Here is a 26458-nt window from a genome sequence, read left to right on the forward strand (position 1 = left end):
AAATGTCTAAAAAATTTAACAAATTTCAAAAATTATTTTTTCGTTAATTAAAACAAGTATATACGGCCGTAAGTTCGGCCAGGCCGAATCTTATGTACCCTCCACCATGGATTGTATAGAAAATTGTACTAAAGACTGTCATCCACAATCCAATTGTGGTATCGTAAAACTTCTTAACATCGTTTTGTAAATTGTGAGTTAGTCCATACGTGGTAGAGAGCCAGAATTGAAATATGGGGGTCGCTTATATGGGGGCTATATACAATTATGAACTTGATATGGACCAATTTTTGTGTGATTGGGGATCGATTTATCTGAGGGCTATATATAACTATAGCGTAGTCAGGCATGGTTGTTAACGGCCACATACTAGCACAATGTACCTTCCTCCAAGAGGCTCCAAAACCTCGGATCGATATGGGGGCATTCCAAGAGGCTCCAAAACCAAATCTCGGAATCGGTTTATATGGGGGCTATATATGATTATGGACTGATATGGACCACTTTTGGCATGGCTGTTAAATATCATATACTACCATCACGTACCAAATTTCAACCAGATCGGATGAATTTTGCTTTTCCAAAAGGCACCGGAGGTCAAATCTGGGGATCGGTTTATATCGGGGCTATATATAATTATGGGCCGATTTCGACCAATTTTTGCATGGGTGTTTGAGGCCATATATTAACACCACGTACCAAATTTCAACGGAATCAGATGAATTTTGGTCTTCCAAGAGGCTCCGGAGGTCAAATCTGGTGATCGGTTTATATGAGGGCTATATATAATTATATACCGATGTGGCCCATTTTTTGCATGGTTATTAGAGACCATATACTTACACCATGTACCAAATTTCAGCCGGATCGGATGAATTTTGGTCTTCCAAGAGGCTCCGGAGGTCAAATCTGGTGATCGGTTTATATGGGGGCTATATATAATTATGGACCGAAGTGGACAATTTTGTGCATGGATTGGATGAAATTTGCTTCTCTTAGAGGCTCCGCAAGCCAAATCGGGGGATCGGTTTATATGGAGGCTATATATAATTATTAACCGATGTGGACCAATTTTTGCATAGTTGTTACAATTATGGACCGATGTGGACCATGCATGATCTTATGCTGACACCATGTACCAAATTTCAGCTGGATCGGATGAAATTTGCTTCTCTTAGAGTCTCCGCAAGCCAAATTTGGGGGTCCGTTTATATGGGGGCTATACGTAAAAGTGGACCGATATGGCCCATTTGCAATACCATCTGACCTACATCAATAGCAACTACTTGTGCCAAGTTTCAAGTCGATAGCTTGTTTCGTTCGGAAGTTAGCGTGATTTCAACAGTTAGCGTGATTTCAACGGACATGCTCAGATCGACTTAGAATTTCACCACGGCCCAGAATATATATATACTTTATGGGGTCTTAGAGCAATATTTCGATGTGTTACAAACGGAATGACAATGTTAATATAAAGGGTGATACGGTCAAAATTTGGTCAATGGAAAACGCGTGTAAATCGGTGAAATCGTTTATTTAAAAAATCAAATTAAATTTCTTATTCAAGTTCAATTAGTATAAAATTCAGGAAAAATTTTCAGTTAGGCTTTCGCTTTTCCAAATCCGAATTGCCGGGCCTCACGCTTGACACCTGCCATCAGATTTTGTACAGCCACCTTGTCCACCTTCTTCGCCGCAGAAAGCCAGTTTGCCTTGAACTGCTGCTCGTCCTTAGCAGTTTTTTGGTCTTCTTTAGGTTCCACTTGACAATAGCCCAGTATTTCTCAATTGGGCGGAGCTCTGGCGTGTTGGGAGGGTTCTTGTCCTTGGGAACAACCTGCACGTTGTTGCCGGCGTACCACTCCATGGCCTTTTTACCGTAATGGCAAGATGCCAAATCCGGCCAAAACAGTACGGAACTACCGTGTTTCTTCAGGAAAGGCAGCAGACGTTTATTCAAACACTCTTTCACGTAAATTTCTTGGTTGACGGTCCCGGAAGCTATGAAAATGCTGCTTTTCAAGCGACAGGTACAGATGGCTTGCCAAACCAGATATTTCTTTGCGAGCTTTTACAGTTTTATGTGCTTGAAAATATCTGCTATCTTTCCCCTTCCTTTTGCCGTATAAAACTCCTGTCCCGGAAGCTGCTTGTAGTCGGCTTTGACGTAGGTTTCGTCGTCCATTACCACGCAGTCAAACTTCGTCAGCATCGTCGTGTACAGCCTCTGGGATCGCGCTTTGGCCGTCGTATTTTGTTTATCATCGCGATTTGGAGTCCTACCTTCTCGTAAGTCGATAGTCCGGCTCGTTTTTTGGCTCGATGCACGGTTGTAGACGATACACCCAGCTTATTTGCGGCATCTCGGAGAGAGAGGTTAGGGTTTCGCTTGAAACTACCGGCAACACTCTTTGTCGTCTCAGCGGCTTCCGGTTTTCGATTTCCCCCCGATCCAGACTTCCTGGCTGTTGACAAATGTTCCCCAAAAACTTTAATTACATTTGTAACGGTTGATTTGGCAACTTTTAGCGATTTTGCCAGCTTTGTGTGCGAGTAGCTCGGATATTCGCGATGCGCGAGCAAAATTTTGATACGCTGCTCTTCTTCTTGGACGGCATTTTGACAACTGAAGAGTGATTTCCAAAATTAAAATAGGAGCAACATTCTACACACACACACCTTCAAAATGAGGGGTGTTCAGGTTTTTTAAATGCAAAATTGAAAGAAATACGTCAAGTTTATATTGACCAAATTTTGACCGTATCACCCTTTACCCCCATCCTATGGTGGAGGGTATTAAAAAAATAGGACTTTTTTTATTTCAGTATATTTTTGTTTACAAAAAAATATTATTCCCATGGACCCCACAGATTTTGACAAACCTGCTATGTTCCCCATCTTTTAATGTTTCCGCAACACTTGACTTGCACTGATACAAAAATAGTCAATTAAATGACATCTTTCGATTGTGATCTGCTTCACAACTTTGTTGTAGGAACACACGCAGTGTTGTATCATTTTTTTTTGCCTTGATTACAGACATGTTGTCATTTTATACAGCCATAAATCACTCATCAAAAGATTAACAAGGAAAACATGTTGCTGCAGCAGCATCCAGTACTGGGGATGATGACCCAAAACAAATCTTAAAATTGTATAACACGGGAAGAGTTTTTCTAGCCATTTCAACGTAGCGTATGAGAATGGGAAACATGTGGGTCACTTTCGGTTATGGTGACTAAAATTGAAGCAAAACAAAAGAAGAAAGAAAAACTATACAACTCACTACAAATGCCTAGACATTTTGACAAAGTTGTCAATAAGATAGGTGGTGGAATGTTAGTGTAGGGGGGAATGGTCATTAGATACAGACAGATGGCCCAGCATGACAATTTAATAATGAAGGCCCTAGATCAAAATTAGTCGCAGATGGTTGACAAATTTTACATCTTCAGTAAAAATTTATAAGACATATATTGATTTGGGGTTTCTATGGGGATTTATCTAAACACCCACATTTAAATATATTAGATTTCGGTCCAGCCATTTTTACATAACTAATGAGGAATGTTATTATCTTGTCTATCACCAAAATACAACAACTCTAAGAAATATTACAAAAACTATTGTTCGGAATTTTCATATTCATCACCATTTGTAAAAAATGTTGCCCATCTGTCTGTCTAGAGCATTCAATAAACGAGCTATCGTTCTGAAATTTTTCACAGATTCGTTTTTTGTCTGCAAACGGGTAAAATTCGTGGATAGATCCATATAAACCGACCTCATAATATGAAGTATTTTGGTCTTTGTGAAGACCGCAATTTTTATTTGATTTGTCCGAATTTACAAATGAAAAGAGTTTCATTTGAATTGAAAAAGGTTTCATTTAATTAACAAAGGTTTCATTTTATTTATTTATTTACAATCATAACAAATTATGAAAATAAACAGAAAAAAAATAGGTGGTGACAACATAGGTTTTCGGACTGGGTTTCATTTCATCTAAAAGGCGATATTTACATGATTTTTGTTTTCATGATGATGATTTTTAAATTTTATATTTACTTTGAAAACCATAAAATTAAACAGAAATGTTTGCAATAATAATTGTAACTTTTTCTTAAAATTTTGTTCTATATATTATTTTAAATTGCTTCTAACAAAAACTTTTTTTGCTGTTTCCTATTGGAAAAATATGTCCCAAATTTTTTCTATATAAAAAAAATGTTATTAAGTATTTTCCCCATTATGTTGTTATAATAGGTTGGCTGATAAGTCGCCGGTCTAACAAAGAATAACACATTTTTTTGTCAAAATTTTTTTTTTTTTATTATTCAACATAGTTCCCTTCAAGAGCGATACAACGATTATAACGACCTTCCAATTTTTTGATACCATTTTGGTAGTACTCCTTCGGTTATGCCTCAAAATAGGCATCAGTTTCGGCGATCACCTCTTCATTACAGCCAAATTTTTTCCCTGCGAGCATTCTTTTGAGGTCTGAGAACAAGAAAAAGTCGCTGGGGCCAGATCTGGAGAATACGGTGGGTGGGGAAGCAATTCGAAGCGCAATTCATGAATTTTTGCCATCGTCCTCAATGACTTCTGGCACGGTGCGTTGTCTTGGTGGAACAACACTTGTTTCTTCTTCATATGGGGCCGTTTTGCAGCGATTTCGACCTTAAAACGCTTCAATAACGCCATCTAATAGTTACTGTTGATGGTTTTTCCCTTCTCAAGATAGTCGATAAAAATTATTCCATGCGTATCCCAAAAAACAAAGGCCATTACTTTGCCAGCGGACTTTTGAGTCTTTCCACGCTTCGGAGATGGTTCAACGGTCGCTGTCCACTCAGCCGACTGTCGATTGGACTCAGGAGTATAGTGATGGAGCCATGTTTCATCCATTGTCACATATCGACGGAAAAACTCGAGTGTATTACGAGTTAACAGCTCCAAACACCGCTCAGAATCATCAACACGTTGTCGTTTTTGGTAAAATGTGAGCTCGCGCGGCACCCATTTTGCACAGAGCTTCCGCATATCCAAATAGTGATGAATGATATGACCAACCCGTTCCTTTGATATCTTTAAGGCCTCTGCTATCACGATCAACTTCATTTTACGGTCATTCAAAATCAGTTTGTGGATTTTTTTGATGTTTTCGTCGGTAACCTTGATCATTTCACCACACTTGAATTTTGCATACCAATCAATTATTCTTGATTTCCCTGGGGCAGAGTCCGGACACTCATGCCAAGTTTTTGCTTCCACTGTATTTTTTCCCCTTCAGAAAACAGTATTTTATTAAAACACGAAATTCCCTTTTTTCCATTTTTTCACAATAACAAAAGTTGCTTCACAAAAGACGCTCTATCTCACAAACTAATTGACTTACAGACGTCAAATTTTGACACGAATCATTTGAAGGTTGGTGCTATATAAAAATAATATGCATTTAATACTAGCGACGTCATCTATGTGTCAGACCGGGGACTTATCAGTCAACCTGTTACCTATACATATATTCAAAAATTAAATCTCATATCATCTGAAAAGGGAAATTTTAAAATATGGTGCAAATTTTCTATTAAAAATTTTTGCTATAAGAACTTTTATTTATAATTTTTTTCTTAAAATTTTCCTAAAAAAATTATATCGAAAATTTTCCCACAATTTTTTGTTTTTGATTTCGAAAATTTTGTTTCGAAATTTTTGATTTAATTTTTTTAATTCAAAAATTTATTTATATATTTTTAAGAAATAATTGTTCCAAAAATAATTTTTTTTAATTAAAAAAAAATTGTTTTTTTTAATAAAAAAATTATTAATTTTTAAGAAAAAAATAGTTTTTTAAATAAAAAATATAGTTAATTTTTTTTAATGAAAAAAAAATTGTTTAATTTTTTTAATAAGAAAATTGTTTAATAAGAAAATTGTTTAATTTTTTTAATAAAAACTTGTTTACTTTTTTTTAATAAAAGAATACAAGGGATTTGTTCTACCTATACAAAGTTTATGCAAATTCCCTAAATTTCCCTATTAATTTAATACTTAAAAATTAAAAAAAAAATGTTTCGAAAATTTTTTTATTTTTTTTATAAGAAATTGTGTAAATTTTTTTATTCTATTCTTTTATTCGATTCTAAGCAATGCATATTTTCTATGGACAAATTTTGTTCTAATATAATTTCTGTATAAAAAAGTTATTCCAAAATATTTTCTATGGAAGAATCTTTTGGTAAATTATTTTCTATGGAGAAAAAGTATTTCAAAATATTTTTTTGTGTTTTTTTCTACTGTGGCGTTATATTCCAATGACAAATGATTGTGTTATAGCTATAAGAAGATTTCGAAACACACATATTTTTTTAAAAAACATTTTCGAAATTTTTCTAAAAAAAAATTTACTATATTTTTTTCCTCAAAATTTTGTTCGCCTAAAAAAATATGTTGAAGTTTTTGCTATACATTTTTTTATTTTTGTTATAAAATAAAAATAAATTTTGTTATAAAATTTATTTTATTTATATTGAAATAATGTTTTCCAAAATATTTTCTATGAAAAAAATCCCAAATATTTTCTATGGGGAAACTGCAAAAAATTTTTGTATTTGTTACGTTCCAATTACATGGGAATGTGTTCTAGACCTGTTTTCACTTTTGAATCAAGATAAAAAGTGAAAATAGGTCTAAATATCCCATTTAAATAACTTTGGAAACCGTACCACTCGAACCAAAGTTTTTAATATAAAAATTTTAGTATCGAAAATTTCTTCAAAACAGAACTGGTTTCGAATTGTTTACTTTCAATTATGTCCATTACATTTCTATAAATACATTTGTTTGAAACTTTGTTCTAACAAACAAATTTAATTAAATAAATGTTTTATATCCAAAATTTGTTCCAAAATAATTTCAATGGAAAGAATTTTTTTCTATGGAAAAATAAGTCCCAAAGAAAAGAATTGTTTTCCAAATTTCTTTTTCTTCGGAAAAACAAGTTTACAAAATAGTTTTCCCACCGTGTGTTTAGATTCCATTAATCACAGATTTTATTCCATTCTGTAGTGATATATTTCTTCGGTTTTCTGGATAGACCTCTGTCTGTGTATGCACATAAAACTTTATGTTTTAATCCATTTAGCATATACCTATATGCCTAGGTGTTGAAAAAATCTTTTTTTCTAATTACGGTATTAATAAATACTTTTATTTTTTAATTAATTCCTATAATTCGTATTAATGAGTTTTTGTTTATTTTGTTTTACTTTTAGGTCTCTAGTTTTACGATCACAACGAGCCTTCACAGAAAGCAATGGTAAGTTTAAACACAATTAAGATGGGTTAGTTAACCTAAAGCTGTGATATTTTAGCATATTCGAGAAGGGCGACCTTTCAGTGTAAACAAAATAGTTTTGGGCTTTAAGCATGACATTAAATGAATTAAATTATTTTTAATTAAAATTGCCTTTATGACCAAAATGATAATATCAATGTCAATTTAAAATTTCATTGATTCAAATTCAGGTATATGGCGGATTTTTATTAAATTTTTATAGAACAATTTGTCCAATTCAATCCAAATATTTAAATTGATTAAAAAAAATATATTTTAATTAATTTTAAAAAATATAGTGAGTTTTTTTGTTTACGTTAGGTTAAATATCTATGCTGTGGTAATCGGGATTCAAATTGAATTTTAGTTACCAAACCAAAAAGTCTTTTTTTGCAAAATTTTATTTCTATAGAACATTTTTCAAAATTTTATTTCTATAGAAAATTTTGTGAAAATTTTATTTCTAGAAAATTTTGTCAAAATTTTATTTCTATAGAAAATTTTGTCAAAACTTTATTTCTATATAAAATTTTGTCAACATTTTATTTCTATAGAAAATTTTGTTAACATTTTATTTCTATAGAAAATTTTGTCAAAATGTTATTTCTATGGAAATTTTTTTCAAAATTTTATTTCTGTAGAAAATTTTTTCAAAATTTTATTTCTATAGAAAATTTTATTAAAATTTTATTTCTATAGAAAATTTTATCAAAATTTTATTTCTATAGCAAATTTTGTTAAAATTTTATTTCTATAGAAAATTTTGTCAAAATTTTATTTCTATAGAAAATTTTGTCAAAATTTTATTTCTATAGAAAATTTTGTCAAAATTTTATTTCTATAGAAAATTTTATCAAAATTTTATTTCTATAGAAAATTTTGTCAAAATTTTATTTCTATAGAAAATTTTGTCAAAATTTTATTTCTATAGAAAAATTTTGTCAAAATTTTATTTCTATAGAAAATTTTGTCAAAATTTTATTTCTATAGAAAATTTTGTCAAAATTTTATTTCTATAGAAAATTTTGTCAAAATTTTATTTCTATAGAAAATTTTGTCAAAATTGTATTTCTATAGAAAATTTTGTCAAAATTTAACTTCTATAGAAAATTTTTTCAAGATTTTATTTCTATTGAAAATTTCGTCGAAATTTTATTTCTATATAAAATTTTATTTCTATAGAAAATTTTGTCGAAATTTTATTTCTATAGAAAATTTTGTCAAATTTTTTTATATATAGAAAATTTTGTTAAGATTTTATTTCTATAGAAAATTTTGTCAAAATGTTATTTCTATAGACATTTTTTTCAAAATTTTATTTCTGTAGAAAATTTTTTCAAAATTTTATTTCTATAGAAAATTTTGTTAAAATCTTATTTCTATAGAAAATTTTGTTAAAATTTTATTTCTATAGCAAATTTTGTTAAAATTTTCTTTCTATAGAAAATTTTGTCATAATTTAATTTCTATAGAAAATTTTGTCAAAATTTTATTTCTATAGAAAATTTTGTCAAAATTTTATTTCTATAGAAAATTTTATCAACATTTTATTTCTATAGAAAATTTTGTCAAAATTTTATTTCTATAGAAAATTTTGTCAAAATTTTATTTCTATAGAAAAATTTGTCAAGATTTTATTTCTATAGAAAATTTTGTCAAAATTTTATTTCTATAGAAAATTTTGTCAAAATTTTTTTTCTATAGAAAATTTTGTCAAAATTTTATTTCAATAGAAAATTTTATCACAATTTTACTTCGGTAGAAAATTTTGTCAACATTTTATTTTTATAGAAAATTTGTCAAAATTTTGTCAAACTTTTATTTCTATAGAAAATTTTGAAAAAATTGTATTTCTATAGAAAAATTTTATTTGCTATAGAAAATGTTGTCAAAATTTTATGTCTATAGAAATTTTTATTTCTATGGAAAATTTAGTCAAAATTTTATTTCCATAGAATTTTGTCAAATTTTTTTTATATAGAAAATTTTGTCAAATTTTTTTTTTATATAGAAAAATTTGTCAAAATTTTATTTCTATAGAAAATTTTGTCAAATTTTTTTATATAGAAAAATTTGTCAATATTTTATTTCTATAGAAAATGTTGTCAAATTTTTTTATATAGAAAAATTTGTCAATATTTTATTTCTATAGAAAATTTTGTCAAAATTTTATGTCTATAGAAAATTTTGTCAAAATTTTATTTCTATAGAAAATTTTTTCAAAATTTTATTTCTATAGAAAATTTTGTCAAAATTTTATTTCTATAGAAAATTTTGTCAAAATTTTATTTCAATAGAAAATTTTGTAAAAATTTTTTTATATAGAAAAATTTTGTCAAAATTTTATTTCTATAGGAAATTAAAGATATACAAAAGTTGTTAAGTTCCTTTTAGTTGGAGAGGGATATTTTGCAAAATCTACCAAATCATCAGGAATTCTACCAATCTACCAAAATTTTCGTGAGTCACGACAATTTCGTGTCTCGTGCACACCTCTAATGAACATCGCTAAATTATCTTAAGAAGAGTAAATAAGTTTGCAATTTTACGGAGTTCAAGGTATCGCTTGTCGTTATTACGCACAAATGCGTAGAGTGGTCCTCCATTCGATATACAAAACTCGACGGACGGACATTCAGGTCCCCTATGATTTCTTCTCTAAATAATTTATTTATTATTCGAACGCATAAGCAAACAATTAAACTTGTAGTTGTGAACCATCATTTAATGAATAGTAATTATTTATTTTTACAAATTATTTTATTAGCCAAGCATATGAATGAACTCCCAACAAAGCTTTGTCACGTATGTGCGTCTGTGTGGGCCACACATCATTTAGTTGCCGCTACGACTATAACATCAGCAATCGCTAGAGCCAACTTTGTAACCCTGACCCTGAGTCAACTTAAGCCAGTTTGTGATTATGTTTGGCTTGTTGATTTTATTGATTACTTATTAATGGCCAGTCAATATTATTAACTATTAAATAATTTTTCTATGAAATGTCATTAATCCAGCCATTCAATTGCTCGTTAATTTGCTAACAACCAAAAAAAAAAAAAAAAAACAAATGTCGTTTATTAACCAACTGCGGGGTTCACTTCAAGCATGATACCCCATAACGTTTGTGGGTGGGTGGCATTATCCAATTGTCCATTTGGTCTTTTAGCTATATTTTATAGCTTGACCAGGTTTTCCCTCCTTGGAATATGTTTTTTTCTTACTGCAATGCATAACAACATTCACTGTAATTTTTGTCTCTTGGATTTATTTGCCAGAGGCTAAAACATTTGAAATTGTGTTGATATTTATCTTTGTTTTGGACATGGTCAACATGTATTTTTTGCTGTTGAGTAAAAAACAAAACCATTACTAGAAACAAGAGAAACTTTTCAATTCATTCATAAAAAAAAAGTATTGGATTCAATCATTTGCGATTACAGAAAGTGAAAGAAAATTGATTGGGCCCATAGTGTTTGTAGTTTAATTTGACAATGAATTTATGACAGACATCAATTTTTTAAGGGGGAGAAAATTTTCCCAATCATAACTTGGGGAATATCATATCGATCTGATATATGTAAAAAATTTATAAAAAAAATCCAAAAGGTGATGGAGATGGGAGAAGACCACTTAAGGGTCTATAGCATACAGTTTGACTGATATGTGTAATGCAATAAAGTAAAGCGCTGTAGGTAACATAGTGCGTTTTTGGTGCCTAAAGAAATTGTAATGGAATAAGATTGCTTCATCTTAGGTCTAAATATGAAAACTTTGTAAAAATTCATGAAATAGTAAATGACGAAATTCCTACTGTCCCCTACTACTATCTGCATCTGTTATATCAAATATGCGTTATGTGTGAATATTACACTTCACAATGCCCTAGGCGCAAAAGTCCAACGGTTTGGGATCACAGTTGCCAATCGAGCCAAAAATAATCTACCAAAATTTGAAGAAAATTCTACCAAACAAAAAAAACTTTTATGGAAAGTTTCGTCAACATTTTATTTCTATAAAAAATTTTGTAAAAATTTTATTTCTTTAGAAAATTTTGTCAAAATTTTATTTATATAGAAAACTTTTTCAACATTTTGGGGATATTAAATGTCTTTTAGTTCGAGAGGAATATTTTGCAAAATCTACCAAAACATCGGGAATTCTGCCAACTAGCAAACAGTAAAAAATCTACCATTTGTGGTAGAATTCTACCAACTGTGGCAACCGTGTTTGGAATCGGGAGATTTTAGTGCCAAACTTACCCTCCAAAAAGCCCCAGGCACAAAAGTCTTACGGGTTCATATCCGGAGTTTTTGATGGCCATTGTGCGTTAGAAATGAAGCGAGGAGTCTTTTTTAAAACCATTCTTTGATGACGTGTACTGAATGTGATGGTGCTAGATCCTGTTGGAATGTCCATGGTCTGCGGCTGACATTTTTATCCGCCCAGGGCTGCAATACTCTCTTTTGGGACATTTTCTCCATAATATTCGGCATTTATTTTGATCCAACTGTCAATAAATATGTGCCGGAAGTGACCAACGGCCGTTACGGCGTCCTCTACCATTATCATCGGCGGTGCTTGAATATTGGTGCCCAATCGAAGGTGTCAATTTTAAGCTGACTTCTTTGGCAAGTAAATCCGATCATTTTTTTTTATTCACAAACTCTCAATTTGAAATGGCTTTTTAGCGAAAAAAATCGGTAACTGACAACTTTCCTACAAGCGAAGCAACTGCTTGAGCATAAACACCTCTTAATGGCGTTGATAAGATTTTATAGAAATGCGATAGTTTCATCCTTGGTCTAAATAGCAAAACCTTGTACAATTTCTTGGTATTTCTATTGACGGGATTCCCACTGTCCCCTACTACTATTGAGAGTGCAAATAAAAATGCAGTATGTTTTCAAATGTGTGAGAATCAATTCCGAAAAAAATTTAACTGGCTGATCAAACGACTTGTTCATCGCTACCATCCAATCTTTCCAATCCTTTCTAATCTTTATTGTTCGCATTAATTGAAACAAATCCTTGGCTAATTCCAGTCTAACTTTTTTAGGCATTCGCGAACTCTTGCAATTTTTGAAACTTCAATGGCTTTGGCGCAAGCTCATTATTGCATCCATTCTCGTGATATGTTTAGATCCCGATCAGGTTTTCCTGTTTTAAATATTTTTAATTTTAAATTTTTTGAGGGTAATCACGAATTAATATGCTTTTCGATCTAGGGTGCATATTTAAGAAGATATGGCCAAACCAAGTTTTTCATATAAAAATTTGATTTTTTTTGGATTTGGACGGAATTTTCAATTTTTTGGGAGTGATCACGTATTAACGTCCTTTTCGCTCTAGGACGCATATGTAATGAGATATAGTCGAAAGAAACTTTTCATATAAAAATGTGATTTTTTTAGGATTTTAATCGAAATTTTGATTTTTTCCGATTTTGTTTTTTTTTCGTGACCCCCACGAATTAAGGTCCTTTTGGTTTTTCATATAAAATTTTGGATTGTTTAAGATCTTCATCGAAATTTTAATTTTTTGGGGGTGATCATTAACCTCTTTTCAGGGTTCGGGATTACACAAACGGTTGGCACAGTTGGTAGAATTCTTCCCAAAAATTGTAGATTTTTTACTGCTTGGTAGAATTCTTGATGTTTCGGTAGATTTTGCAAAAAACTCCTCTTCAAAAATTTTCTATAGAAATAAAATTTCGACAAATTTTTCTGTAGAAATAAAATGTTGGCACAATTTTTCATAGAAATAAAATGTTGGCAACATTTTTCATAGAAATAAAAATTTAGCAAAATTTTCATAGAAATAAGGTTTTGGTAAAATTTTCTATAGGTAAAAAATTTTGACAAAATTTACTATAGAAATAAAATTTTCACAAAATTTTCTATAGAAATAAAATTTTCACAAAAATTGTGTATAGAAATAAAATTTTCACGAAAATTTTCTATAGAAATAAAATTTTGGTAAAAATTTCTATAGAAATGAAATTTTAACAAAATTTTCTATAGAAATAAAATGTTGGCACAATTTTTCATAGAAATAAAAATTTAGCAAAATTTTCTATTGGAAAAAAAATTTGGCAAAATTTTTCATAAAAATAAGGTTTTGGTTAAATTTTCGATAGAAATAAAATTTTGACAAAATTTTTGACAGAAATAAAATTTTCACAAAATTTTCTATAGAAATAAAATTTTGACAAAATTTTTGGCAGAAATAAAATTGTGGTAAAATTTTTTATATAAAAAAGATTTTGGCAAAATTTTTTTTATAGAAATAAAATTTTGGAAATTTTTTTCTAGAAATAAAATTTTGGAAAAAATTTTTATAGAACTAAAATTTTGGTAAAATTTTTTATAGAAATAAAATGTTGGCACCATTTTTCATAGAAATAAAGTTTTAGCAAAATTTTCTATAGAAATAAAATTTGGCAAAATTTTTCATAGATATAAGGTTTTGGTAAAATTTTTCTATAGATATAAAATTTTGACAAAATGTACTATAGAAATAAACTTTTGGCAAAATATTCTATAGAAATGCAATTTTGGTAAAATTTTCTATAGAAATAAAATTTTGGAAAATTTTTTTATAGAAATAAATTTTGGAAAATTTTTTTATAAAATAGATTTTGGTAAAATTTTTTTATAGAAATAAAATTTTGGAAATTTTTTTCTAGACAAAATTTTCTATAGAAATAAAATGTTGGTAAATTTTTTTATATAAAAAAGATTTTGGCAAAATTTTTTTATAGAAATAAAATTTAGGAAATTTGTTTCAAGAAATAAAATTTTGGAAAAAAATTTTATAGAAATAAAATTTTGGTAAAATTTTTTATAGAAAAAAAATGTTGGCACAATTTTTCATAGAAATAAAACTTTAGCAAAATTTTCGATAAAAATAAAATTTTTGATAGACATAAGGTTTTGGTAAAATGTTCTATAGGTGTTAAATCTGACAAAATTTACTATAGAAATAAAATTTTGGCAAAATATTCTATAGAAATGCAATTTTGGTAAAATTTTCTATAGAAATAAAGTTTTGGAAAATTTTTTTATAGAAATAAATTTTGAAAAATTATTTTATAAAATGTATTTTGGCAAAAAATTTTTATAGAAATAAAATTTTGGGCATTTTTTTCTAGAAATAAGATTTTGGAAAAATTTTTTATAGAAATGCAATTTTAGTAAAATATTCGACAGAAATACAATTTTGGTAAAATTTTCTATAGAAATAAAATTTTGACCAAATTTTCTTTAGAAATAAAAAAATTTACAAAATTTTTTAAAGAAGTTTCTTTTTGTTTGGTAGTTTTTTGGTAGAATTTTCTCAAAATCTTGTTAGTTTAGTTTTGGTTCGAGTGGCAACCGATAGGATTGGAGTTGGTAGTTAAGCTCCCTTAAGTTCATGACGCCATTTTCCTCATGAAAACGTAACACTAAAATAAGTTTGAGGTAATCATACTCCTTGTCTTAATGCAGGATGTATCCATACACATCTGGGACTAGTCCTATAGAGATCCTAGAGTCGCTTCATTTCCCCTTGGCAAGTTTACTATTTTTTCAGCTGTGTAATTTATACAAGATCTATTCGTTAAATTCGTTTTTTTCCATTTCAAAAAATTAAAACTGCTCCAACGTCAGCCTTGATAGTATAAAGAGTAAAATTTATGAATGAATAACTCAATCACCATAAAGTGGCAATAAACTGAGGCAATCATTTTAAGCGCATTAGAGATCTTACATTTCAAAATCGGCTTAATTTTGTTGTGTAGAAAAAAAAAATACAAAAACGTATACGATCGTAAATCGCCACTTTTTATGTGATTCGATCAAATTAATAAACCGCCCACAAAGTCAACACCCATATCCGTTCAATCATAGGAATCTTGGGGGATGGTTGACTACTTGTCTAGGCGCAAAAAAAAAAAGAAAAAAACGTAAAAGCAGTAGCTGCACCAGCATCAGCTCTATATAAAACCGGTCTATCGATAAATAGTTGCAACTTAGCTCAAAGAGGCTATGAACAAAAAACACAAACTAAAATAAAAAAATAGTTCGACGAACAAAGTCAACAAAAATTACGGTTAATTAAAAAAAATTACACATCTTGGTAAAGTTTATTGAACGCCTCAAAGACCCAGAGAACGATTGCAATAAAATTGCGATAAACACCACATAGATATGAACCCACTGCCATTGGTTTGTAACCGGAAGAGGAGGGAGGTTCCACAGTTGGTTGGCTTTAGATATAGTAGATATATGAGTGGGATGGTTTAACAAATTGCCCCCAAGGCACATTGTAGCCACATAAATTACATAGACGATTTGATTCAGTAATCCAAAGCGCCATAGCCCTAACATAGCGCGTTCAACATCAATCAGTTTCGTTTGTGGGAATCTTCAGAAAACAGACAATGAAGAGTATCTATAAGCCATCCACTATGCCAGCAAGGAAAAACGATATTCAATTACATTGACTTGGCTAACCGCACAACCCTCTGTACCTGAAATTAAGTTTCCTCAAAAATTCCGATATCATTATTACATCTTTACGAAAATGATTTTATTGAAAATTTCTAAAGTTTACCACTTTGGCAATGGTTCAATTAATTTTGCCAATTCCATTGAATTTTCTTGCCTTGATGATATAAACAAAACTTTAGTTTTGTTGCATTTTTATTTCTAAATTCTAGAAATTGAGAAGTAGTAATCAATGCGCATGCTTAAAGTCTGACATGTGGGTGTCACTGAGGTGGCTGCTGCTTTGCAATGCTGTTGAGGCCAATTCCAGTTTTAGATATAAATACCGCGTCCCCCTCTCTCTTCCCATAGAGTTGTTCTGAAAGTTGTACACCCAATTGTTGGATGGCAATAAACGATGATTATGATGACGACGACGGCAACTACAACGACAAAGTTAACAATATTGTCTATAGTTTAGACGAATGCCCGTTCTGTGTGTTCCAAGTGTGTAGGAGTGTGTTGAAAATATGCACAAAACGTGTTACAAATGACCCACATTTTGGCAAAAGATTTTTTTGGTTTTAACAGAGATAGAAATCTTGTACGAAATTGAAAACATTTCAAATCCGATTGCCATTGATAAATTGAGTATCAAGGAAAATCAGACAGTTGAAATAAATTCTGCTGAGAGTCTAATGATATGCAACAAATGTTGTTGCAGGATTTAAGGTAACACTATGTAGTTTTGGGGGCCTAAAAACATCCTATATATGGCGTTAAATAGATTTTATAGAAATAATTTTGCTTTATTTTATGGTCGAAATAAGAAAACCTTATAAAATTTCATGGTATTGCGAATGACTAGATTCCTACAGTCCCCTACTACTATTGGTAACTGTTATACCAAAATATTTTAATTTTATTTAATTTAATTTTATGATAGGTAAATTTGTAAACAATTTTCGAATTAAAAAAAACTTGTAAAATATCATGGTATTGCAAATGACTAGATTCCTACATTCCCCTACTACTATTTGTAACTGATATACCAAAATATTTTAATTTTATTCAATTAAATTTTATGATATGTAAATTTGTAAACAATTTTCGAGCAATTTTAATATTAATTTAAAAAAAGCCCTAATTAAATTTATGAAGCAATAATTCCGATTCTTACTGTACCCTACTACTTCTCTGTGTGTAGAATATGAAACTTGAAATATAAGAAGTGTTAATTTAAACCAATTTAAGAAAACTTATTAAATAATTAATGAATGAGGGAGCCACCATGGTGCAATTGTTAGCATGCACGTCTTGCATACACAAGGTCGTGGGTTCGATACCTGCTTCGACCGAACACCAAAAAGTTTTTCAGCGGTGGATTATCCCACCTCAGTAATGCTGGTGACATTTCGGAGGGTTTCAAAGCTTCTCTAAGTGGCTTCACTGCAATGTGGAACGCCATTCGGACTCGGCTATAAAAAGGAGGTCCCTTGTCATTGAGCTTAACATGGAATCGGGCAGCACTCAGTGATAAGAGAGAAGTTCACCAATGTGGTATCACAATGGACTGAATAGTCTAAGTGAGCCTGATGCATCGGGCTGCCACCTAACCTAACCTAACATATTAAATGATCAGCAAAATTTGGAAACTACCTTAGTTTAGTAATTATAATCAAAATCACAACTTTTTCAAAGTCCCTTTTGTCGAGCTTTCATTTTTTTTTTTTTTAAATTTCTTTATTTTCAAAAAGTGAAATTTTTGTGTTTTCGTTTTTTGTTTAATTTTGAAAAGGTTGGTTTTTTGACGTTGTCGCAATATGGATTTTTGTTTTGAAATTTTTAAGCTTTGTAAAATTTCGTGTTATTGCAATTGACGAGATTCCAACTGTCCCCTACTACTATTGGTATATATTATATCAAATATGTGATTATAATATATATATTTTTTTCAATTAAATTTTATGATATTTTATGTTATACGTTACGTATACGTTTTAATATTATTTAAAAACCACCGATGAAATTTGTGGGATATGAAGTAATAAGTACAATTCCTACTGCACCTACTACTTTCAAATGTGTATAATATAAAACATCAAATTTACAAAGCCTTCATTTAAACCAATTGATGCGAACTTATTAAACTATTATTTAAATTTTTAATTAGACATTTTTTAAACTACCTTGGAGCAGGAATTATAATCAAACTCATAAAACCAACTTTTAGTGTTTTTCGAAAAGTCCACTTTTCGACCTTTCCACAGTTTAAAATTTTGAAAAAGTCGACTTTCTGAGTTTCGACGTTTTGATCATTTGAAAAATTTTAATTTCCTCTCCAACTCAAAAGGAACTTCACACATTTTGTATAGAATAACATTTTATAGTTTAGTGAGCCACCGTGGTGCAATGGTTAGCAGGTCCGCCCTCAGCTTACATAGGGTCGTCGGTTCTACCCCAGTTTCGACCGACAACCAAAAAGTTTTTCAGCTGTGGATTATCCGCTTCTGAGTGTTTCAAAGCTTCTTTAATGGTTTCACCGCATAATGGAGATCCCTATTCATTCAACTTAACATAGGATGGTGCAGCACTAAGTGGTAAGAGAGAAGTTCACCATTACAAATAAAATTTTACATAATTTTCTATAGAAATAAAATCTTGACATACACAGAAAAAAATTTCACGACAATTTTTCCAATTAAAATTTTAATTGAGTTTTAAAAAATATTCAATTAAAAATTTAATTGAAACAAAAATTAATGGTATCAATTAATTTTTTAATTGGATCAAATTAATTTTTTAATTGACCTTCAATTAATTTTTTAATTGATACTATCATTTCCGTGATTGAAGACATTTCAGTTAAAAAATTAATTGAATAAAGTGATTCCGTAATTGAATCAGAAAAAAATGTTCTGTGTAATTTTGTATAGAAATGAAATTTTGAAAAAAATTTCTAAAGAAATAAAATATTGACAACATTTTCTAAAGAAATAAAATTTGGACAAAATTTTCTATAGAAATAAAATTTGGACGAAATTATCTATGGAAATAAAATTTTAACAAAATTTTCTATAGCAATAAAATTTTGACAAAATTTTTTATAGAAATAAAATTTTGACAAAATTTTCTATAGAAATAAAATTTTGACAAATTTTTCTATAGAAATAAAATTTTGACAAAAGTTTCTATAGAAATAAAATGTTGACAAATTTTCTATAGAAATAAAATGTTGACAAATTTTTTATAGAAATAAAATTTGGCCAAAATTTTCTATAAAAATAAAATTTGGAAAAAATTTGCTATAAAAATAAAATTTTAATAAAATATTCTATAGAAAGAAAATTTTGATAAAATTTTCTATAGAAATAAAATTTTGACAAAAATTTCTATAGAAATAAAATTTTGACAAAATTTTCTATAGAAATAAAATTTTGACAAAATTTTGTTTAAAAATAAATTTTGACAAAATTTTCTATATATTTCGATAGAAATTTTTGTCAAAATTAGATTTTTATAGAAAATTTTGTCAACATTTTATTCCAAAAGAAAATTTTGTCAAAATAGTATTTCTATAAAAAAAAATTGTCAAATTTCTATTTCTATAGAAAATTTTCTCCAAATTTTATTTCTAATGAAAATTTTGTCAAAAGATTTTTCTTCAAAACTTTCTATAGAAATAAATTTCTAAAGAACTTAAATTTTGATAAAAATTTCTATAGAAATAAAATTTTGAAATAAATTTTTATAAAAATAAAATTTTAACAAAATTTTGTATAGAAATAAAATTTTGACAAAATTTTCGATAGATACAAAATGTTGACAAAATTTTTTATAGAAATAAAATTTTGAAAAAAAAAATTATAGAAATAAAATTTTGAAAAAAATTTTATGGAAATAAAATTTCGAAAAGAAAATTATAGAAATAAAATTTTGAAAAAATTTTTTATAGAAATATAATTTTGAAAAAATCCTATAGAAATAAAATTTTGAAAAAATCCTATAGAAATAAAATTTTGAAAAAATCCTATAGAAATAAAATTTTGAAATAAAATTTTTATAGAAATTTCTATAAAAATAACATTTTGACAAAATTTTCTATAGAAATAACATTTTGAGAATTTTTTTTCTTAGAGATAAAATTTTGACAATATTTTCAATAGAAGTATTAAAATTCGTCTTCTGTACTTCTCTTCGGATACCAAGTGGATATCTAATTCGCCAGATGCCAATCTGATGGACTTTTATATTTAGGCCATGTCAGAGAAGTTATGGAGATCCACAATATATGTGGATGTTTCTGAAAACAAGACAGAAATCAGAAATAACTAAAAATAGCGGCAAATTATATCATAGTCAGCAAAACTGAAAATATTCGAAAATTTTGCTCACTTCCGGATATAAGTCAAATAGCTCTGAGGCCTGCTTAGATGTGGTAAAGACTGGCATAATTACCTAAAGATTTCTTGGCAGTTTGATTGTCTGGGTTACTTTCCTTTAGATTAAGTGTCATGAGAGTTTTAGGAATTTGCACCCATTTTTGTTTCAGTTTAGCCGACAATGTGCTAGAGTCTATTCTCTTTAGCTTTAAACAACAGCATGTCGTCTTAAACAATTGTGTTAGCCTAGCATACACACCCATTAAGCGAGATTCCTACTGTACCTACTACTATTACTACTTGTAATTTCAATAAAATTAAATGATATTAATTCATTGAGGTTAATTATCAATATCTGTTAAACAAAATGGAAAAAAATAAATAATGTGCAAGCAAACCAATCAAATTTGCCGGGTCTATTTTTATTTTAGCCAAAAATTAATAAATTCTGTTTTTTTATTATTTTTAATCTACAAAACATTCATACTATTTTAAGACATAAATTAACTTCTTACTGTCGAAAATCATACCTATATTGATTGACTGTTTGTGTAAAATCTTAATTAACCCATTCGTTCATACCGAGAATACCTCAAACCCAACCATTTTGGGATATTTGTCATTGCCAAAAAAGAGAAATAAAATAATGTTCTGTAGTACAGCATACATGTTCAGGCATGTTGTTTTGAGGAACAATCAAATCCCAAAGAAAAGCAACAAAAATCTACAAATTAATAAATTAATTTTATTCCATTTAATTGAGTGTATGTTGAAGTGTTGCATTTAAGTTTGATGGTTTTGCTTTTTTTTTGGAGATTTTTTGTGTTTGTTTTTAATTTCAGTTGCTCCATGTCACGCAAACAATTTTGTCAGACAAAACACTTTTGTACAACAGAAATTTACCAAAACTGATGTTCAGGGAGGTGATGGCGATCACAATGATGGTGTTGGAGACCATGATGTTATGGTACCTTCAGGCGAATTGTAAAAACGTGCTAAATGTTCGGAAATGAAAAGAAAGAAGAGGAGAAAAGACGTTTCCAATCAGAAAATGCAAGATGCACATGGAAAAATGATATTTAAAAAAAATAGGGTTCCTGTAAACATATTTATTTAAAAAAAAATTGAGAGTAGCAATTTCAAAAGTTAAAAATTAATTAATTGGTAATCTCTCGCTAATTTATTAATTATAATCAATTAATAAAAAAACTACAATAATTCATAGAACGTATACAGAAAAAAAACTAGAACCCAAATTTTTCCAATTAAATTAAATTTTAAACTGAATTTTAAAAATAATTTAATTAAAAATTTAATAAAATCGAAAAATTTTTTAGTTGAAACAAAAATCAATTGCAAGAGAAAGAAAACTCAATTTGTGATTGAACAAATGTTGAATCAATTAATTTAATTATTGAATTTAAAAATATTTTCATGTCTAAAAAAATGCAAGATTTTTGCCACAATCATCTTTTGTTTTCAAGTACCAATTTGTAATAATTTTTTTCTCTCTACAATCATATATTTAACTGAGTGCCGAATAAAAATTGGATTCTACTACATCAGCTTCTTTTGATTCTAAGAAAGTTATCAAAACAGTTTTTGATTGTCACTTCCATGCTAGCATATCGACAAACCCATGCCTCTTGGGATTCTGTGCTATTGTAGGGGTATTACCATAAAAACGATCATACTACAGCATATCGCCACTTCGTCCTCCTCCATCTTCACAGCCACACAAGATCGTGTTATGCATTTTAATGAACATCTGAAACGACTTAATGCAATCATCATCCACATCAACATCAAAGCCAGCAAAACTGCAACAGTCTCTGTGGCAGTTCACAGCCACTTTTTCCCCCTTCTTTTGATTTTTATTTTGGCATTTTGACTTTTTGTGTAGCTGTGCTTCGTTGAGATTTTTTGTTGTTGTTTTCAGCTTAAAGTCTTTTAAAAAATTGAAAATTGTTATTTTGAGCTTCATTAGTGACGTTTTCGTATGGCACTATATACCTATATGACTAAGGCCGACTTGTATGAGTGTCAATAAAAAAGTAGCCATAATTTTTGTCACAACGATGACATATGTTCCCAAACACAGCATTTTGTGTTGTGATTTCAGTATATGGTATGTGTGGATGATATGATTTGTTGTAAGCTTATGACAATTATTATGAGATATGAGAATTTTGCTTGTACACAATTATTCCACATTGTTATTAAATGTGTGTATGTCTTTTACCATAGTAGGGGGAATATATTTATTAAATTAAATTAAATAAATTCAATTAATAAATTAAATTAAATAATTTTAAATTTAAATTAAATGAAATAAAACATTAAGCGAGATTCCTACTGTTCCCTTCTACTAGTATTAATATAGAAATGTAAAAAATGGCGATTTGTTCAAAAATTATTTTTTCAAATATTATTTTTTTTTGTATTCTCAATTTATAGAGTATTTTAAATCCAATAACGCATTATCTAATTTTGTGCAGGTAAGCGCTTTGAAATAGTGAAGTAGATTCCTTCTGTATCCTATTACATGTTCACATATTTTATAGGAAGGATACTTGAAGTATAAGGTTATGCTCTCACAGATTATAAAAAGAATATATTTATTATATTATATTTATTTTTTTGCAATTTTTAGAGTATTTGCACTTTTTTAGAATGCCACGTGATTACTTATAGCTAAAGGTTCGCAGCTATAAACCAGATTCCTACTGTACCCTACTACATCTACCGATATTTTGTGGATCTTTGATTGGAAAATTGTTTATTTAATCAATTAATTTTTTGGTGAAAACAAAAAACTTTCTCCGATTTTATGTTTCCTCTTAAAATGGAAATATTTGAACTAAAGACATCTAAAGATGATTGACATAAAATGAATAAAAATTGGAAAACATAATAGTAAAAAATTTAAAAAAATATATCTGGTACTAACCATCCTTCAGTTTTTTGCATTGCACTCATGCAGTGTGAATTGTGTTTGTTTACCATATGTCTGACACGCATGCGCGCCCACATTAAGTGATTTGACATTTTATGTGCTCTGGCCACTCGACCAGCTCTGTCTGTCTATTCGTTCGCATACTCTGTAACTTGGGAAAAAAATACGAATGTGCTGTCACTCACTGCATATAAAATTTTAGTAAAATGCATTCCTCCCACGTCATGTACGCACGTAACGTTTTACAATAATTTGTTTTGTCAAATGAGTTTGAACGTAAAATATAAATAAATAAGCAATTTTACGAATATTTTGCCCCCTCTCCAACTTAAAACTTTTGGAGATATTTTTTTTTTTTGAGACATTATAACCATAGTTAGTGTGAGTGACAAACATATGCCACGCGAAATACAGAAAAAATTAATGAAAAATTAAAATGGATTGAAATTGAGTGGGTAAATATTTTTCACAAGATAACAAAGATATAATGAGAAAGATAAAAAATAATTTTTAAAATTAATTAAAACCAAGTCAACTCGATAAGCTTGTGGTAAAAAATGTATTTTATAATATTTTAATAAATTTAGTAAAAATTTAATTTCTGTAGAAAATTTTGCCAACATTTTACTTCTATAGGAAACTTTTTGTAAAAATTTCTTATAGAAAAAAAACTTTTCTGAAAATTTCATTCCTATAGGAAACTTTTCTGAAAATTTCATTTCTATAGAAAACTTTTCCAAAATTTTATTTTCACAGGAAATTTTCTGAAAATTTAATTTCTATAGGAAATTTTCTCAAAATTTTATTTCTATAAGAAACATTTCTAAATTTTTATTTCTATACGAAATTTTCTGAAAATTTCTTTTACAAAATTTTATTTCTATAGAAAATTTTCTGTAAATTTTTGTTCTATAGGAAATTTTCTGAAAATTTTATTTTTATAGTAAATTTTTGCAAAATTTCATTTGTATAGGAAATTTTCTGAAAATTTTATTTCTATAGGAAATTTAATTTCTATAGGATATTTTCAGAAAATTTCATTTCAATCGAAATTTTGTGAAGGTTGCACTTTTTTGACAATTTATTTTCTATAGGAAATTCTTTTCTGAAAATGTCATTTCTATAGGAAATGTTCGCAAAAATATAATTTCTATAGGAAATTTTCGCAAAATTTAATTTCAGTAAAAAATTTTCCAAAATTTAATTTTCACAGGAAATTTTCTGAATTTTATTTTTATAGGAAATTTTTACAACAATTCATTTCTATATGAAATTTTCGCAAAATTTAATTTCTATGGATATTTTTTTCCAAAATTTCATTTTCACAGGACATTTTTGCAACATTTCATTTCTATAGAAAATTTTTGCAAAATTTAATTTCTATGGACAATTTTTCCAAAATTTCGTTTTTATAGGAAATATAGGAAATAGGAATTTTTTTTTCTGAAAATGCCATTTCTATAGGAAATGTTTGCAAAAATATCAATACTATAGGAAATTTTCGCAAAATTTAATTTCAGTAAAAAATTTTTCCAAAATTTAATTTTCACAGGAAATTTTCTGAAAATTTTATTTTTATAGGAAATTTTTACAACAATTCATTTCCATATGAAATTTTCACAAAATTTAATTTCTATGGATATTTTTTCCAAAATTTAATTTTCACAGGAAATTAACATTTCATTTGTATAGAAAATTTTTGCAAAATTTAATTTCTATAGGAAATTTTTGCAAAATTTCATTTCTATAGAAAAATTTTCCAAAATATTATTTTCACAGGAAATTTTCTGAAAATTCCATTTCTATAGGACATTTTTGAAACATTTCATTTTTATAGGAAATTTTCTGAATATTTCATTTCTATAGCCAATTTTCTGAAAATTTTAGTTCTATAAAAAATTTTTTATAAGATATTTTCAGAAAATTTCATTTCTATCCAATTTTTCTGAAAGTTGCATTTCTATATGTATTATTTTTTCAAAATTTAATTTCTGTAGGAAATTTTCTGAAAATTTCATTTCAATAGAAAATTTTTGCACAATATCAAATTTTCTGAAATTTCATTTCTATAGGAAATGTTCTTTCATATATTCATATAGCAATTTTCGGAAATTTTAATTTTAATAGGAAATTTTGTCAAAATTTAATTTTATAAAAAGTTTCTGAAAATTTCATTTCTATAGGAAATTTTCGCAAAATTTAATTTCTGTAAAAAATTTTTCCAAAATGTAATTTTCAAAGGAAATTTTCTGAAAATTTTATTTTTATAAGAAATTTTCCTAAAATTTCATTTCTATAGGAAATTTTTACAACAATTCATTTCTATAGGAAATTTTCGCAAAATTTCATTTCTTTGGACATTTTTTTCAAAATTTCATTTTCACAGGAAATTTTTGCAACATTTTATTTCTATAGAAAATTTTTCGAAAATATTATTTTCAAAGGAAATTTTCTGAAAATTTTTGAGACATTTCATTTTTATAGGCAATTTTCTGAAAATTTTAGTTCTATAGAAACATTTTTATAGGATATTTTTAGAAAATTTCATATCTATCGAATTTTTCTGAAAGTTGTGTTCCTATAGGTAATTTTTGACAATTTATTTTCTATGGGCAATTTTTTCAAAATTTCATTTCTGTAGGAAATTTTCTGAAAATTTCTTTTCAATAGAAAATTTTTGCACAGTATCATTTCTTTAGAAAAATGTTCACAATTTAATCTTTATTGCAAATTTTCTATAGGAAATTTTCTGAACAATTTCATTTCTATAACAATTTTTGGAAATTTTAATTTTAATAGGAAATTTTGTCAAAATTTCATTTTTATAAAAAGTTTCCGAAAATTTCATCTCTATAGAAAATATTTGCAAAATTTCATTTTTATAGAACATTTTTCCAATTTTTTTCACAGGATATTTTCTGGTAATTTCATTTATATAAGAAATTTCCTATAAATTCATTTCTCTAGGAAATTTTCTGAATAATTTCATTTTTATAGCAATTTTCGGAAATTTTAATTTTAATGGGAAATTTTGTCAAAATTTCATTTTTATAGAAAGTTTCCGAAAATTTCAACTCTATAGAAATTTTTTGCAAAATTTCATTTTTATAGAAAAATTTTCAAAATTTTTTTACAGGATATTTTGTGGTAATTTCGTTTATTATATAAGAAATTTTCTAAAAATTCATTTCTCTAGGAAATTTTCGAAAATTTAATTTCCATAGGAAATTTGGTCAAATTTTCATTTTTATAAAAAGTTACCGAAAATTTCATCTCTATAGAAAATTTTTGCAAAATTTCATTTTTA

General features: G+C 28.1%; 1 protein-coding gene across 2 annotated transcripts in view; it reads left to right on the forward strand.

Moving 5' to 3' along the window:
• The window catches only part of Kank (KN motif and ankyrin repeat domain-containing protein 2 kank), a 94022-nt gene that overhangs the window by 7812 nt on the left and 59752 nt on the right, over positions 1–26458 (forward strand). For both annotated transcript variants that reach the window (XM_075309118.1, XM_075309117.1), the window contains exon 2: positions 7281–7324. In XM_075309118.1, the coding sequence (XP_075165233.1) occupies positions 7281–7324 (44 nt within the window). The remainder of the gene's footprint in view (positions 1–7280; positions 7325–26458) is intronic.

This window comes from Haematobia irritans, chromosome 5 (genome assembly GCF_050003625.1).
Source record: "Haematobia irritans isolate KBUSLIRL chromosome 5, ASM5000362v1, whole genome shotgun sequence".
NCBI lineage: Eukaryota > Metazoa > Arthropoda > Insecta > Diptera > Muscidae > Haematobia > Haematobia irritans.